Consider the following 13240-nt stretch of genomic DNA (forward strand, 5'->3'; position numbering starts at 1 on the left):
ATTGTTTCAAGGTTGATACCTGATCTGCCTAAGTACCAGGGCCCCTGCGGATCCAGTGTATTGAATCAGTGCCTCCCTAGCTACAGAAGGCTGCTAGTCCTGGTTTTCTGTACTACAGAGAGAATGAAAATAACAGTTACAAACCTATAAAAGTTAAATACAATGAAATAAAATCCAAAAACGACTTAAAACGAAACAAAATGTTGAAAATCTTTATTTCTAAAATATGCAAATACAAACAAGGACAAAGGTATGAAAATATAAACATCTTTTTCCCTTTCGCAAAACATTTGAGATGTTAAGGCATGCGGAACCTGACTTTCCAAAGATAAATCTTGTGCTATTAGAGTTTAAAGGTCCCATGAAATGAAAAATGGCTTGTGTGTCCCTGGGTGTATTGTTCTGTTTAATTTGTCAAAAAGTCATTGTTGCATATTCTTTAATTAAAATCCCTTACTCTTCGTGTAAAGTGTCAACTTATTTTTAAATGGCTTATCCTGCACACACGGCAAATATAAAATTCCATCAAGTTCAATGTGGTCAGTGATTTCGGGGTGAACCAGCCAACCCCTCCCATCATCACTGCCATGTGGGATTAAAACATGAACCTCTTTCCCCTGAAGAAAGCTCATTATCCTCAGTGACTGCTGCCTGACAGACTATGGCCTGGCCCTATTTCATCGCAAACACCACAGAAGAAAATTACAATCTAAAAGCCACTTCATGGGACCTTTACACATTGTTGTTGTTTGCTAAAACAACATTAGCACATTATTACAGCAACGCATTAAGAGGACCCAAAACGCTTTCACACGGAGTTGTCAATGCAAACAAAAAAATAAATAATACTGAAGATTATTAACACTGTTTCTCAGGCATTTATCAAACACTTAAACCACTTTCTCGAAGCCGTTACCAACTGAAATGTACAGTATACTGTGACGGTATTCATCTACACAGAGCAGACGCGACTAAGATCACCCCGACTAATGAGTTTTACTTAGCTTCATTCATCTACCAGGAACAAAAACAGTGTAGGGGGCTTCCACGAACTCTGTGACGCGGCCCACAGTTTATATCTGCTACATTCAGAGTCAGGGAATGTATTGACTATCCTACTGGTTGACACACTGAGAGAAAAAGGTCATATTGGAAGAGTCTGCTGCAAACAGCCCTTTGTGGTTGGTCTAAAAATGAATTAGCATTGTGGTTTGCAAACTTACAGAAAGGCACGTGTTGGTTTTCATTCAGAATGAGGCCTGCAGCAGAGAGGAGCATTCACAAACAAACATCCTTAGACTTGCACAACTGCCCCGACCAGAGTTTTCTTTGGTAGTAAAACTGATGTAGGCCTGTTGGTGTGAGAAGCTGATTTGGTATTGAACCGTTCAGTTGTTAAGTCTGATATCTCACAGCTGAGTCTAATGTTACAGTGCTCGCCATTTTAAATAATGACCATGTTAGTAACATTTCCTTGTGAATTCAGTTAAAAGCACAGGTTAAAACATTTTCAGTTGATTGTCAACCATTTCTTGGATAATTCCCCTCGGGAGGGAAATGAAAGATTTAAATAAATTACATATGTGGGACTTCTACACAAATAGTTTTCCACTGGAGTGGAACAAAAAGTATAAGACTGTTTGGTAACTGACAGTAACATGTCATCAACAAAAAAATTAAAAATAAACACACACGCACACGCACACAATGCTTTAAGGATCAAGTATTAGAGGTAAGTTATTTTCTGTTAGCCCTTGGACAGAAATAGATGAACTCACCGGGGGGATGGTTGGGTTCTGAGCTACAGGCAGGCATGAGACTCACCGTTCAGTCAGTCGAGAGAAGCAGAAGCTAAACCATTTGGGCTTTCCTCTGTCCTCATTTTAAGAAAATTAAAATCCAGTCCTCTGTCTGACATTCAGTCACTGGGCATGAACGACGGGCCCATTTTAGAAGCTTCTGAGATGAAATGGGACTCCTCCATCATCTGGGCGGGTGACAAGTTATTGTGTGATGCAGTTTTCTCCCATGTCCTGTGCATAACGGTCCAGTATTACATTACGCAGTTCCTCGACGTCTCGGCGGAGCTGTTGAGCTTCGACAAGCTTCTTCTGCAGCACCTCTGGGTTCATCCAGTCCTCATGCTGCTCCGCCACTGGTGGTGGTGCTGGAAAAACAAAAACAAGAGTCTGATGATTCATGTCCTACAACTTTTCTAAGGGGTGTCAAACTTATTTTAGTTCAGGGGCCACATACAGCGCAATCTGATATCAAGGGGGCCAGACTGGTAAAATAATAGCATAACCTATAAATAATGACAACTCTAAACTTTTCCCTTTGTTTTAGTGCAAAGAATTATTATATTTATCTAGATGTTTCCAAACATATTATGAACAACTTGAAATTTCTTGATAAAAATATGTGCAAATTCAACAATATTATGCCTCTCCTGCCTATTGTATCATTTTCACACTTACAGCGGGCCGGATTGGACCCTCCGATGGGCCAGTTTTGGCCCACGGGCCACATGTTTGATACCCCTGCAGTACAGCATTGTACTAATACGAGAAAATGTAAAAAAAAGAAATGCTCACATGTGAGACCGAGCAACAGGGAGAGGTTGGGGTCTTGTCCTTGGGCTCTCTGAGTCAGGATGCTGCACAGTGAGCGCAGGTCGCTGAGGCAGGAGGCGATCTCTGCGTGGAGCCTCTGCGTGAGACGGGCCCCGGCCGGCTGCAGGGCAGAGGAAGCCTGGTTACTGCTCCTCTGCTCTGGATCGCTCATCTGCTCCTGCAGGGTCAGATTCTGCTCCATCAGTTCTTGGTTCTGGGCTGACAGCTGAAACGCAGGAGTCGGCATTGGAGTTAATTAGGAGCAGTCCAGTCGAGGAGCAATCCATGTCCTCTGCACACTTTCATGGTTCGGTCTGACTCACCTCCTTCATGGCTGTGTGGAGCTCCAACACACTCTGCTCTTTGGCCAACACCTCCTCTCTGAGAGCCAGAGAGCTGCTCTCTTCCTGAGAAATCTGCTCCTCCAAAGCCTGAGAACAAACAATTAATGACTCACAAATGCTAAGACTGTAAACAGAGCAGTAATTACTTGCATACAACATAATGTAAGCACCTGGATTTGGGAGCCAAGCTGTTCCATCATTCGGTGTTGCTTCTCAATGACCTGCCAAAAGAAGAACTGAGTTTTAAAACAACTACTTCCTATGTAGAGCAGCACAATGAGAACTTATAAACCTTATTGTGCCACATTTGCTGCAAATCTTAACTCCACAGCTCAGGATCTATACTTTTGTGGTTTGCAGTCAATCACAGTGTTGTGTTGGGAAATAAAATCAGATCCCATCAAGGAAATGCACCCAAGGTTTCCAGAGCTAAACTGACACCCATCGTATTGACTCCCATTCCTTTCATTTTAATATCAAGTTATGTCTCACTCTTCTGTAGGTTGTGCCCTGAGGCTTTGAGTGAATAGTGTGGAGGCGTTTGCTTCGCAGCTGAAGCATCGTACAGTACACACTATAGAGAATGTGTTAGGTGGAGATGAAAATGTTCTACCCTTTGATGAACTGTTGCTGCTGCAAAATCTAACCACAATACACAGAGACAGAGACGTACTTCCAGATAAATAAGCACTTCTTGTTAATTCAAATTTGACTGAACACCCATTTCCTCCAGGCTCACTCTGTCACATGAAGGTTTCTGCAGCTGAAGTAATTTGCGGTCGAGGATATCAGCAACTATTAGATTCCACAGTAAGAACAATTTGTGCATTCAAATTTGGGAGCTGTAATTTAAACCACTCTTTTTTTCTTTTTTTTTTATCTTGGAGCATTCAGTATCAGGTGTACACAGACGACCTTTTTCAGAGAGGACACGCAGAACCTATAAAGAACCACAGACCTTTTTGAGCCTTTGTTGTTCCTCCCTCAAAGCGTTGTTCTCTACTCTGAGCTTATCGATATCCAGAGAAGGCAGTCGGGCTCCGTCCTCGAGGCCCTGCTGCACCCGCTGCTGCATACTGAAGGGGATGAAAATAAAAACACAGGACGCATTATACACAGAGTCTGTGCACACTGTGTGAAGAGAACAAACATGCCCACTAGGCACACTGTTCGCCGTGATCGGACCACATGTCTGCACGTACTCTGTGATGGTGGTCAGCAGGTCTCTCTCCCTGCGTTTCTGCTCCTCTAGCTGTGCATCTTTTTCCCGCAGTTGTGACTGTGTTGTCTCCACACAGACCTCCAGTTCTTTCACCTTCTCCTGTAGTTGGGCTGCCTGCTGTTCAGCCTCCAGGAGCTGTTATTTAAAAAAGAAAAAAAAAAACACATGTTCACCTCTAATGAATTCAACGCTTTAAACCAAGTGAGTCAGAGCAGACAGGAATGATGAAGGGATGAAATGAAGTACCTGCTTGTTCTGGCTCTGGTAGTCCTCCAAGGTGGGCAAGTCAGCTAGGTAGCGCTCCAGAGTCTCGATACGCTGCTGGTTCTCTCTCTTCAGCTCCGCCTCTTTCTGACACTTCTTCTTCAGGTTGTTGATGTGCTTGTCTCGACTGCGGATCTGCATACATATAAGTAGCATGTGGTGAGTGGGATAACATGCCTTGACTGTTATACGTAGGTGTTGCTGGCATAATGAGCAAGAAAACTTGTGAGAAACTGCTCCGGAAAACACAACCATACGTTAGCCTCAGATAAACTGCTTTCACACAATTTCCCCTGTGAGACAACTCTAAAAGGAACTTGTTAAAGCTGACAGAAGTACAACACAAGATCTACTCATGTACTGTGATTTTAAAGCATCTCTGTTCCTGTGGGGGGTGAAAAGTTTCCTGTACTGTGATTCATCCTTGGGTCTTATTTTAATGTTCTATAACAGCAGCTGTTGGGAAATCTGAGAATTTAACAGCCTCCTTTCATCACCGACATGAACAATGCACAGAAACGTCTGCACACATAATTGAGGTTAATTACAGGCAACGTGAATGGTTTTTGTACGTTAAGGAAGAAGTGTTAGGCAAGGACAAACCCTCTCTTCCTGTTTCTTCATCTCCTCTGCGTGTCGTTCACAAGTCTCCTTCAAACTGTCAGTGAGTCGACGTGTCTCTGCTTCGACTGCTCCCAGTCTGCGCTCTGCCTCCGCTTTCTCCAGGGCGGCGCAGTCTGTTCGCTCGGTGAACTGCGCCCTCAGGAAGGCGTTCTCTCTCTGGGCCTCCTGTAAGGTCACCATGTGATACCAGTGTGTCGGTGAAAGTTCTTCGGGGGTAGATTGTTTTTGTAAGGGTGCTGACAGTATTAAAAAGTGTAATCCAGAGGGTTTGTTTTTAGGAGACAGAGTGTCTTTTCACCAACCTGTAGCCTCAGCATGCACATATCACCATAAGAAGCCCCTCGGCCCAGTAGAGCGCCATGGACCTGCAGCTCGCTTTCCCTCAGACGCTGCTCCAGCTGGGCCATGTGCTGCTTTTGTCTGTATCAGAAAATAGTCAGTATTATAAACCAGTCAACTCTGACATTTATGTTACCAAAATTAGTACAGAGAAAACTAATAAGAGCTTCATTATCATCAGAGAATTACTCCATAAAATGTCCCAAATTGAATCGTATAATTACTAGAATCACTTGCCTCTCTATGATGAGCTCCTTCTCCTTTAACAGACTCTCACTGGCTTTGACTAGAGCGTCCCACTTGCCAGACTCTGCGTGGACAGGGTTTGAGTACAGAGGTGGGTACTGACCCACTCCAGCACTCATTAACTGTAACAAAAAGATGAAGATGCATGTGACGATTATAGCTGCATTGTGTTGAAATATGCAAAGGTGGTGACATCTGACATCAACAACTCAATATTTGCCCCAAACTAAATGCAAACAGCTCAGAGACTACCGTTTGCCTTGTTACCCTGACACAAGGTCAAACTGTTTTTATAGCAAAACCACCTGACGACAGTAATAGATACTTTTGTGTGAATACAATTTTTCTTCCAGCACACAGTGAAGCAAACTGTCTAACTGAGGAACACATCCAGCACAACGGATGAATGAATACAACACATAAATCACAGCTTCAGGAGCATTCATATAGTTTTAATTCTTATAGTACTGTTGAAGTGATGAAGTGTAAATGAGTCAGCAGGCAGTGTGTGGAAGTGGCAGCAGTCACTCACTCAGTAACTGCCACAGAGGAAATGAACACTCAAAACGGTGCTGAAATGACAGACGTGTCATGTCACGGTTTTCTACTATGTTGACAGTTTCTAAAAGATTGCAAAACTGAAGCAGCAAAGAGTTTTTTCTCATTGAGCAAGCACAGGATTTTCTGTAAGATAGAACTATTTTAATAAAGCCAACAAGAGAGACCAGAAAGTTTTATGTAGTCCTTGTGATTTCAATGTGGTTGATTGAAATAGGGCAAGGCGTCTGTATGCCTTGCCTTCAGGCTTAAATTTGATTCAACGTTATTTTTCCTATGTTGACCTACATATATATGTCACGCACTGCATTTCTGGCCAGATTACAATCTCAACCAATAACAACCAGCCCACATGTTGAATAACATGGGCTTTAACTTTTATCAACAGTCAGTCTGACCATTATAGCAGAGAAGAATTTGTTTGGCCACCCAGTAGAGGTATCGTCTGACATGAATGTCTTTCCTTTAAACTATGAGCCCAAAACGCCAGTGACAGTTATACAAATGAAAAATAACCAAAACTCAGGTTTGATTTCCTAAGCTTTTTTTTTTCTGTGCGGGATGAATGCTTACCTGCATTTGTTCCACTTGCAAGCGTAAACTCTCCAGTTGCTGCTTGTGTTGCTGTTGTTGCTGCCAGCTGGAAATATCACTACATCTGTCCTGCCGCAGTGGCTCGTAACCCATGGAGCCTGAATGCTCCCTCAGCAGAGCCTGTGTCTGCAGGCTGAGAGGGCTCGCATAAACTCCAGTGGATCCAGCTGCACCGGGCTGACTGCCCCTCTGATTAGAGGTTTCTGCTGTGCCGGGAACTCCGGGCCTCGCCTCGGGCAGAACCTTATAGCTGTGCTCCATGCCTCCCCTGTAGGCGTCAGACACACAGTCTGGGTTGTCTCTAATCCCGCTCGTCTGTAATCGGAGTCTGACATCAGGGCACAGCCCCCCCAGCAGGGCTGACTGATTTAGAGTAGGCTCCACAGCAGGAGTGTCAAACCTCTGGCCGTCATCTAACCGTGTGTGATCTGAGGGGAAGAGTGAATGGTCCAGCCCATTTACGAGGCTGCGGTAGCGGCTCAGGCAGTCTGGTTTTGGCCCCGTGGGGTCGCCTCCCACGCCGGTCTGAGCATCCAAGTTGGGTGAAGATGCTGATTTGGAGAGAGAGGAAGACTTCGAGGTGGAGCCGCTTGGAGTTCTGGAGGCAGACGAAGACCTGTGACCCTCAAGTGAGGACAGGCCGTCCTCCTGGACACAGGACTGGGGCTTCGAGGCCGGGGATCCGGCCGTGGATGGCATGACATGTGCAGTGGGAATGGGGATCTGACTGCGGATGGGCTGGAAAGAGGGGCTGCTGCTGGAACTGCAGAAATCTTTCAGGAGTAAAACAAAAAAACGTGATTACAAACAGTGGAACTTGCACGATTCACTGTACAGATGCACCTTGTTAAAATCAGTGCTGAATATTTGGAGCACTACTGCAGGCAGTTTTCCCTATTTTCAGGCAGTGATGTAAAGTAGATGCAGCAGGGTTTATGGGTGGCCTACTTTGATGATGAGGTGTCACCACTGAAAGAATTAACTGGCTCTGACTGATTCAGCCCAGGGAAAAGGCTTATAATAGACTTAAACCAACGAGCAGGGTAAAAGCTTTGTGTTAAAAAGAAATAAAGTATAAAATATATCACTGATACAGCTGCTATTACCTGCTACGTCTCTAAATTTAGATAGAAGACCGTTGTAATTCACTGTAACACTGTGTTCTAACAGTGCCGCTGAATTAAGAGTCTTCCTGTTAAATTTTTTTAATTGTCGTCTTAACCACACTCTGAGATAAGCACCCTCAGATTGTTTTACAGTACACACCCAAACCACAGCCTTCAACATGCCCAACTGCTGTTAAATTGTCTTTATCTGGAGACCTCTGAAGCAGCATGCTCACAAAGAATTTTCAAGAACACAGCAAAATCTGTGCGAGCAGCCTACAGACATCGCCACAAGCCTCGACACAATCTGAAGTTACATAACTCAGATTTAAATGGCGTTACAAACCTGATAGACCTGGTGAAGGCTGGAAACCCTGCACTCACTGGACGGCAACAAACATGTTATTAGCTGTGGCATTTTCTCTAAAGCTGAACTGAGGTGAGCGGAGCTGCAGAACGCTTTAAATCACAACAGAAGTCCGTCCTCTGCATTTTCTGGGTGCAACCTCCTGAAGCTGAGAGCGACAACAACCGTGCAGCAGCAAGTCGAGCCCTGCGCCCAAAGCTGTATTGTCCTCGGACAGCCAAACCAGCCTGTACCAACCTCTGAGCTAACACATACAAACACGCGTACACAGGAAAGGTTAGGGGTATTTATAGCCCACCTCTCATGTTACAGAGTGATCTGTGGGTGCCGCTTATTTAAGCACCTTGCCTCCTCCCACTGTAACAGACAACATGCACGTGTACACCCAAAGTCAAGGGCTGAATGAGAAATGTTTTCCCTGCTAATTTAAATCCACCCCTTCCCAAAAACAAGAAACTCTGTGCAATCACAGAGAGAGATAATATTTAGTAGAACGGTAAGAATACTGTGGAAATACCATCAATCTTTCAGGAAGGTAAAAAAAACATCAGATATAATAGCGGCCCCCCAGGCTCTACTAGTTCATGACTGGCTAGAACAAGTCTAAACTACTATGCAATAACCTTTGATTGATGTTTGCTCAACAGACATTCCTGTGTTTGCAAAGTAAAATGATGAGGATTATCGAAGTTTTAAAACTATAAAAATGAATTGATTAATGACAAACAACCGTAATTTAACCTGTTTAATTGTATGTTATCCAGTATTGCCTACAACAGGTCATTACTGTGGCTAAAAGTGGGGTTAATTGTCATGTTGCTAGGCGCTGCTGTCAGTTTAAGTGTTTGGACAAAGACGGAGCAGCAACGGTAGCTTGGGCAACGACTAACTAAACAAGTGAGGCCTGCTAGAAGAGGGCACATTCATTCCTACATGAAGCTATAACCATAGTGTATCCAGTGACCCCGACACACACAACAGAGACGTGCATGGGCTTGGACAAAATCCTGCAAACTGAACATATATCAAGATCACTGGTTATTTAATGGCAGCTTCAATTGTTCAAGGAGTGTTGACTTACAAGACCTGAGCTGGGCGGGTTGGACACGACTGGACACCGCAAGAAGAAGTGGTTTCAGTTTTCTAAAAGAAAACATGAATCTGTAACACTAATATTCTCCACACCTTCTCTTTAAGATGTAGGGTTTAGCTCTAGAGACTGGACATTTGACAGAAGGCCAGATTGTCTGATTCACTACGGTGATAAGGAAAGCATTAAATACACTCAGCAGCTTATGTATGGCTGCGTACTGGGACTGCATCATCTGGCTAACATTTGTACAAGCTCCTATAAAACAACCTTTAAATCTTTACTGGCACATGGTTTATAAGGATTATTGGATACTGCTGATGCACAGGAGATTACTAGTGTAAATTCCCTATGAATAGAAAATGAGTATATGTATGAAAAGGCATCCTTAGGACTGTGGGATTCTTTTCATTAAAGCCAACACAAGAAACAAAAAACAGTGACCCGTTTGCAGCCGTTACGAAATGTTTCCAACTGGCAGCGAGGGCATGAATATCATCTTTGTGAAGCTCAACCTCAACTAAATTGTTGGTTCACCTTGGATTTTTCTGTTAAATATTTTTGCAGTGTTTCCTGTTGTTCCGGAGACCACCCATCCCATCTGGTCAACCATAACATGATGGAACCATCCTGATACGAGCATCTGTTATTTTTTCCAGTCACGTGTGTGTAGTCCTTTAAATATAGTACATACACAAACCATGTCCACTAGGATTTCTCAATTTCTCCAACGGGATATTCGCGTTTAGGCATGGATCCAGTTTTCACTTAGCTGTCCAGTCCTAGTATCCCAACACCCCATCCTCCCAATTAGCCATAACACCAGCGGGGTGCACAAGAGCCCCAGGGCACTTCTGGCTAAGACTCTAATCTACCTCTGCAAATCTCCCGAGCAGACAGAGTGGATCATGAACATTTTAAACTCTATAAATAGCTTAAGAAACAACAGCTCAAACTTGAAGACAGTCTTTCCACTGAGTCCGCTGAGTTCGTGTGTGGCTTCTCGTTTCATTATATGATTGATCTCAATGTTCAAATCAGCAAAAAGCACTGAGGCCCAGTGACAAACAATCTTTTTTTTTTTAAAACAGATATCCTATCAAATGCATGAATGCAGTAAATTAATAACCTCAACCAGTATTACAGCACTCAACCTCCGGCTGTGAATGCAAGCGGGGACTTGCCAGCCTTTAAAACACTGTTACACAATACAGGGCAGGGGAAGAGAACAAGCAAAAGTCATCACCTTCTGTGCTGTCAGATGCTGAGGTGCCAAGACCAGTGTCCCCACTGTCCGATGTTCCAGGACGGCGGCCAAAACGGCTCTGGAACTTCTCTGACACAGCTGGTGTTTGCCACTCCATGTCAGCAAACCGAGCTAATGTATATTTGTGAAACAGGACAACAGCAACAGAAGAGTACACATCAACACACATATCATTGCTGAACTCACACATACACACACACACACAGTAGTTTATGCATTTTTCCCCCAGCCAACTTACCCGCTGGTTTGGAGTCAATATATCTCTGTGAGGTTGTCATTCCATATGAGACAATGTAACCTGTGACAGATGGGAGAAAATTACAATCAGATAGGGCAGACAATAATAAGATACTCCAATGTCCTTTAGGTTGACGTTTACCCTTTCAACTTGAACAGGAACTATTGACAATGCGATCAACTGTTCTTACCTATTCGTTTAGTTGGCTGAGAAAACACTGAAGGAGGCTGGTAGGCTTTCATGATGACCCCCAGACTAAGATGTCCACTGAACAAAGGCGCCCCTATTACACACCGTATATTACGACCTGAACATCCAGAGCTTACCGGACTCGACAGCTGTTAACTAATGACTGATCTGTTCGCCTATCAAACTCTTCTGCTCCCCCTCAGCCTGCCAACAACAAACTCCACGGACTTTTCTGAGCACTAACGAAAATAACAACATGAGCACATGTCCTAGCGTTACATAATCTGTTACACAAACATGTATGTCCCAAAGAGGCTACAGGAAGTTGTACATCGTTTTGGCAAGCGCATATCCCGATTACAAAAGGCAACATACAGCTTGAGATGCAGCCTGGTTATTATTACAAACTAATCCCTTCCCCAGCTAATTCGTAAAGGAAATGACTCGCTAACGAGCCGAGGCAAGCTAAAGCAGCTAAACGTGACTAATGTGGCCCAAATTAAATTTAAAAGGAATTTTACGATATCAGCTCAATGCGACTTTCAAACAACAGTGTGTTGTTGTTTTTTTATGTGATTTTGTCCTCTTTGACGTCCACGTTTGTTGTACTGCGATGCACTGCGCCGTTAATCATTGAGCTAATCCATGACAAATCCGTTTCCGTCTAACAAGCTAGCTCACAGCTAAGCTAGCACAGCGCCGTGCCGTTCGCTGCTGCTGCTCAGCTCGGACGTAACGTTGAACGTAACGATTTTCTAATAAAAAGGCTTCGTGTTTACAGCGGTGTAGCTTAACATATTATGCCATGGGCGCTGACATTAAGGTTTTACTTTACCTTTTGTTTCCACATGAACTCAGAATGAAGTAACAAATCTCGGTTTCAGCCTGGTAACCGGAGCTGAATCTGAACCATCCGCTGCTGCTGCTGCTGTTGTTCCGCCTGTAGCAACGGTTCCTCTCCGCTGGCACTGAGCCCCGACCAGACACGACGGTGGTGGACGCTCGTTTAACCGCACAGCACCGCCCGAGCACCGCCCGCCCGATAACACCGACGGCTTGCTGTCTGCGACACCGTTTGGGGTTTTCAGGCCTGAGGGCTGGGGGGTTGGCAAATATACATCGACTAGCGGAAAAACTGGCGCAGTATAGTTTTCAAGACTTTTATACTTAAAGTAAAGCAGCCTATGTTACCGAAAAAACCCACCTGGTTCGTTTTCTATCATATGGCCAGATATCAGCGGTGTAACACAAAACGAACCAACCTAAGCAAGATGCGTTGAGATGGCTGGAATAACCTAGAAAATAAAGCTTCAGAGTAGAGGTGTTTCAACCCAATTACAGTCTTAACACATATTTAATTAGGCCACAGAACAATAAGTGGCATTGAGATATACAATTGCGAAGTTAATACAAAAATACTGTGTCATTGTTATAGTTAGGCAGTGTATTGCAAAGCATTGTACGGCAGTGGACTAAATAAGGAACAATTGTGTTCTTAATCTATTTTGCCACCATTTAATACGTGTTTAAAACTACATCCATGGTTTAAAAGCCTGCATCGATTCCATTGGCATAATTCAAACACTTCCGCTTTTCACTTTGAGTGACGCTATTGGCTCATACACAGAACAGCTGTGGTTGACAAAGAAGTGAAAAGACCACAGTGCTGCTGACACCAATTTGTTGTAGGTAGTTGGGACATCCACGATAACATTTTGTAACCTCGCCCACCATGCAGTGATGCATGAGTCAGGATTTTTTTTTTTAAATGGGTTGAGTACAAATTGCAACATCTGTTTTATTTTTTAAGAGAATTTATTACTTGCCTTAAGATCCAGTCTGAAAATAGTATCAAGACATTTAAGATAAAACATGTAAGGCCTTTTATGTTAAGCGACAAGAACATATTATACACATTTTCTGTCTTCTCTTATTGTAGCCTACTGCTGAATATCCATGTGTGAATATGTCACTAATAAATATATAACTATGTCTAATATATCACTAATTAAGGGCATACAGTTAAGATAGAATGTAGCCTAATTACAGTCATTGTTGAGATTTCTCGCTTGCCTATCATAGGAATATCCCACTAATGTTAAATTGTGCATTCATCCAGTCTGCTTACAAAGTGGCTTGTTTTCTGATGCAACACTATGTGATGTGTGTGTGTTTTTTGT

At 43.5% G+C, this 13240-nt stretch overlaps 1 protein-coding gene across 3 annotated transcripts; it reads right to left on the reverse strand.

The window, feature by feature from the left end:
* Positions 1-198: 198 nt before the first annotated feature.
* On the reverse strand, positions 199-12029 carry cep85 (centrosomal protein 85). Of its 3 annotated transcripts, none has more exons than XM_085801715.1 (14): positions 11896-12029; positions 10872-10931; positions 10613-10744; positions 6783-7576; positions 5643-5773; positions 5369-5486; positions 5046-5231; positions 4425-4577; positions 4159-4313; positions 3915-4032; positions 3127-3177; positions 2936-3043; positions 2595-2838; positions 199-2167 (listed from the first exon to the last, which is right to left on the reverse strand). In XM_085801715.1, the coding sequence occupies exons 2-14, from the start codon at positions 10909-10911 to the stop codon at positions 2004-2006; spliced, it is 2394 nt and encodes a 797-aa protein (XP_085657841.1). In that variant the 5' UTR covers positions 10912-10931; positions 11896-12029; the 3' UTR covers positions 199-2003. The 3 variants fall into 3 exon arrangements, with proteins under 3 accessions (XP_085657841.1, XP_085657840.1, XP_085657842.1); XM_085801714.1 differs by having other exon boundaries at positions 11062-11998; XM_085801716.1 differs by lacking the exons at positions 10613-10744; positions 10872-10931; positions 11896-12029 and adding an exon at positions 8256-8477.
* Between the last annotated feature and the right edge of the window lie 1211 nt (positions 12030-13240).

This window comes from Trachurus japonicus, chromosome 16 (assembly GCF_045865225.1).
Source record: "Trachurus japonicus isolate A0001 chromosome 16, Traja_1.0".
In the NCBI taxonomy this organism is placed as follows: Eukaryota; Metazoa; Chordata; class Actinopteri; order Carangiformes; family Carangidae; genus Trachurus; species Trachurus japonicus.